This window comes from Sardina pilchardus, chromosome 7 (assembly GCF_963854185.1).
Source record: "Sardina pilchardus chromosome 7, fSarPil1.1, whole genome shotgun sequence".
NCBI classification, from domain to species: Eukaryota; Metazoa; Chordata; class Actinopteri; order Clupeiformes; family Clupeidae; genus Sardina; species Sardina pilchardus.
The window spans coordinates 863,486-867,758 of NC_085000.1; the positions used below are offsets into that span (position 1 = coordinate 863,486).

At 52.9% G+C, this 4,273-nt stretch overlaps 1 protein-coding gene across 1 annotated transcript in view; it reads right to left on the minus strand.

Annotated features, from left to right (window-relative positions):
* The window catches only part of plxna2 (plexin A2), a 243,197-nt gene extending 239,133 nt beyond the window's left edge, over positions 1–4,064 (minus strand). Inside the window, exon 1 of the mRNA XM_062540152.1 lies at positions 2,850–4,064. Coding sequence (XP_062396136.1) covers positions 2,850–4,064 — 1,215 coding nt within the window. The remainder of the gene's footprint in view (positions 1–2,849) is intronic.
* Between the last annotated feature and the right edge of the window lie 209 nt (positions 4,065–4,273).

Sequence of the window (4,273 nt, forward strand, 5' to 3'; positions counted from 1 at the left end):
AGAGAAGAGTGTGGGAGAGAGGTAGAGAGAGAGAAGAGTGATGAGATAGTGAGGGATGAATGGAAAGAGAGAGGAAGAAAAATAGTGAGTGAGATGGACGGATGGAGATAGAGAGAAAGAGGAATGGAAAGAGAAAGGTGAAAAGAAAGAGCAGAGGGATTCTTTACGAGTCTAAGCAGGCAGCATTAATGAGTCTCAAGAGCAGAGGAGAAAAAAGAATGAAGAGAGAGAAGCGAGAAGACGAGTGCGTAGGAGGGCGGGTTGGTTCATTTCCAGCGGTGGTGGTGCTGGACTGGCACTGCTGCCGAGAGGAGCCTCTCTCTGGGGGAATAGCATGCAGCTGATGGGGCTGAGTCCCTGTGGGGAGCTGGAGCTGGATGGGCCATGATGGTGTAGCCGGAGGCCTGATGGTGCGCTCCTGTCACCTGCTTCACCTCTGACACTAGCGCTAATGGAGGATGCGCTGATCTCAATAAACCAGCTCAACACAATTCCCACAGGGGGATCATGGGAAGAGGAAAGCTCCTGGAATTAACCGGAAAAAGGAGGAAGCATCCTCACAAGGCCAGGATCTGCTCCTTCATCTCATCCCATCTCTCACACACACACACACACACACACACACACACACACACACACACACACACACACACACACTCACAACAGCAGCAGAGGTGCACAGCTCATGAGGAGTAGCTAAATTTAGGTTATGATGAAATCACATTCTCACTCTCTCTCTCTCTCTCTTTCTCTCTCTCTCTCACACACACACACACACAGAGACTCACATTAATTTGTATAAACATGGGCACGAACATGGACAAACACCCATAAAAAAACTCACTCTCAAAAATAGGCTTGCATTTGCACACACACACACACACACACACACACACACACACATAGCACATATCCTCATTAGTGTTGATAATTTCCCTTTTGAATTGATATTAGCAATTAAGGAACAAAGGCACTGAGGACGAGGGCCTGTGGGAGCGAGGGAGGAGAGAGAGAGAGCGAGGGAGCGAGGGAAGAGGGAACGAGAGAAAATATAGAACCGACACATGGCAGGTGGCCAGAGATACGTAGGGAGGGAGATCAGATCACATCACCAGCTCATCTCCCCATACGCTCCTCCAGCTCCTCATGTATACTCCTGTATGTGCATGTGTACACTCCTCCAACTCTATCGCTCTACAACTCTAACTCTGTCACTCACATGCACTTCGCACAGCTACAGCATTTCTCTCAACGGCTCTCTCGGCCTCTCATACTCTTTCTTTCTCTCTCTGTGTCTCTCCATTTCTTCCAGTACAGCTCTCTCTCTCTCTCCTCTCTCTCTCTCTCTCTCTCTCTCTCTCTCTCTCTCTCTCTCTCTCTCTCTCTCTCTCTCTCTCTCTCTCTCTCTCTCTCTCTCTCTCTCTCTCTCTCTCTCTCTCTCTCTCTCCCTTCATCTCCCCCTCCCCCTCCCCCCTCCTCCCTCCTCCCCCCTCTGCCCGACTAGGAAACTTGTGTTTATTTGGACTGCACTGGAGGAGAATATTATCACTTTGATGGTTGCCAAGAAAAATAAATCCCTCTTATTTAGGGATATCTCCCATTCTGACAGACTTTCATGTGGCTATCCCCTTCCAAAGTGAGAACCAAGCCAATTAAGAATAATTACATGAGGTGTGAGAAAGATTTGATAGACAAATGAATGACCTAGCGATGACTCAAAGGCATTTATCTCCAATGTGCGTTTGCTATTTCCAACAGGGGAACTCCAGCTCTTTGTTGTTTTTCCTGCGTAACCGCTGAGAATAATTCCTTTTTAATTCACTGTGCTAATGTTACAAGTCTAAGCAGGAAGAAAAAAAAATCTGCACTTGAGACCCTCTGGTCTTCTAAAAGCAACATTCATGGAGTTGTTGACCTAAACTCGACTGCCCTCCTGTACCGAGTCTCTGTGACAGAACGCTGGAGTTCTAAATCTCGTGGTTGTGCAGAGCCGTGGTGAGTGATTCAGTGCACTAAAGAAAACATTAATAAATGACTACTTGAGACGTTACAGAGCCGAACACATGTTTACATTAAGACAAACTCAAACATGACAAATATAGGGCTAATCGGGAAAGCGTTGCAATGTGACCTCACTCTGTAGACTACACGTGTGTTGCTTGGCAGCTGGTGACTCCCTGATTGTGCTCAAAAATGAGCAGCTGTGAAATTGATTTACAAATCCACATCTCCACTCTGTGCAGCCGAGTTTTCTCCAAAGTGACTCACACTACTGCATAGGCATACATCCTCATCAGTAGCATGCTCCCTGTGGGGACATTAAACCCTTGGTGTACACTAGTTCTGCTAATTAAGTTACGGCAATACTAGCTGAGCTATGTCACAATTCTCCTGGTAAATGGACCACATTTATATAGTGTGCTTCTGCTCCTCTGAGCACTCAAAGTGCTTTACAAATGAATGCCTCACACATCCCCACACACACCCACACTGATGTTGATGGAGGAGGCTGACATAGGACACAAGTTGCTGCTTGTGCACATCAAGAGCAGGCTTGGGCTCATTATCTTGCCCAAGGACTCCTCTACCTACCTCAGCCACTGTTCCCATCACTGTCACTTCCACCATCAGTGTGTGAGTATGTGTGTGTGTGTGTGTGTGTGTAGGTGTGTGTGTGTGTGTGTGTGTGTGTGTGTGTGTGTGTGTGTGAGTGTGTGTGTGTGATAGGTGAATATGAGGCATGAAATGGTAAAGTACTCCGAGTGCTCCGAGGGAGCAGAAAAGCGCTGTATAAATGCAGGCTGTTGACCACTGACCATGTGTGCGGTCAGTGGGGCGGTCTCACTCACCGCTTTGGTGCAGGGCACGTCCTTCCCCAGCAGCCAGTTGAGCTCCAGGTTGCCCTCGCCCTGGTAGCAGGACTGCAGCCGCTCCTTGATGCGGGCGTTGACGTGGCGGATGCTGAAGACACAGAGGGCCGAGTCATCTGGGGGCCGGTGGTACTGCTTCTGGCCCTTGGAGAAGACGGTGAAGAGGACGTCGTCCTGGGCGCTGATGTTGAGGGCGGCGGCCAGCACGCGTCCGGGCTTGGCCAGGTAGGCGGCCTGCAGTAGCCGGTACTCCACGCCGTTCCGGACGCAGCCCACGGGCAGCGAGACGTAGGAGTGGAACTTGCGGTCGTCCTTGCAGAGGCGCACGATGCGCGAGGTGTAGAAGTGGTCGGCCGAGGAGCCGCCCGGCGACATGTTGCTCTCCGTCTCGGGCTGCACGGTCAGGAAGTAGACGAAGCTGCCGCTGGCGAAGCCGTAGATGTAGTAGATGTCGAAGTGGCTGACCAGCGCCAGCGTGTCCGACGGGATCTTGATGAGCGACGACACGAAGTCCGTGTGCAGCTCGTAGTCCAGCATGGCGGAGGACTCGGGGTCGCGCGGCAGCTTGCGGCTGGAGATGGTGGGGAAGTAGTCCTGCTTGCCGTCCACCGCCGTGCCGATGAACAGCGTGCCGTCCTCGCCCTTGGACGGCACGATGACCCCGTACATGGTGCCCGTCTGGTTGATGCTGGACATGTAGTGCTCCTTCTTGTGCGACGGCTCCACGAGGATGAAGAGGTCGTCCAGCCGGAGGAGCTTGCACACGCCCTGGTAGAGGCTGCCGCAGGCCAGCAGCCGGTTCTGGGAGTAGTCGATGAGCAGCAGCTTGTTGACGTTGTTGGTGGACACCAGGGGCTCGGAGCAGGGCTGGACGATGAGCGGCGGGTAGCAGGCCTTGTTGTCGTCCTCGGGGCCCGTGTCGTGGGACACCAGGAGCGTCAGGTTGCCCGACAGCTTGTAGACGCGGTTGACCGCGCCGATGTAGACCGCGCCGGTCGTCTGGTGGACCGTCAGGTGGTCGAAGGCCCACTCCCGCCGCTCGGGGTGGAAGCTGGTGAACGCCGTGGACGTCTGGCCGCTGGACACCGTCACCAGAGCGGCGGTCACTAGGAGCCAAACACTCCGACGCCACAGGGCACCTGTCTGGGGAGCGCGTGGGGGGGGAGTCCTCTTCGAATGCCTCGGACCCTTCATGTTTCACTGGGGCCAGCTAGGGGTCAGACGACTGGACAACAGGGAGGGGAGGGGGGTGGAGGAGGGGCTGAGAAGAGGACGAGTACCTCCCTCTTGGGCACTCTGAAACTGGCGACCCCTGTGGAGGATGTTCACTTGTTGGTATTTGTGTTTGCTTGTTTTCTTCTTTTCTATTGCCAGCCTTCACTAGGGTCTTCACATGTTTCTGC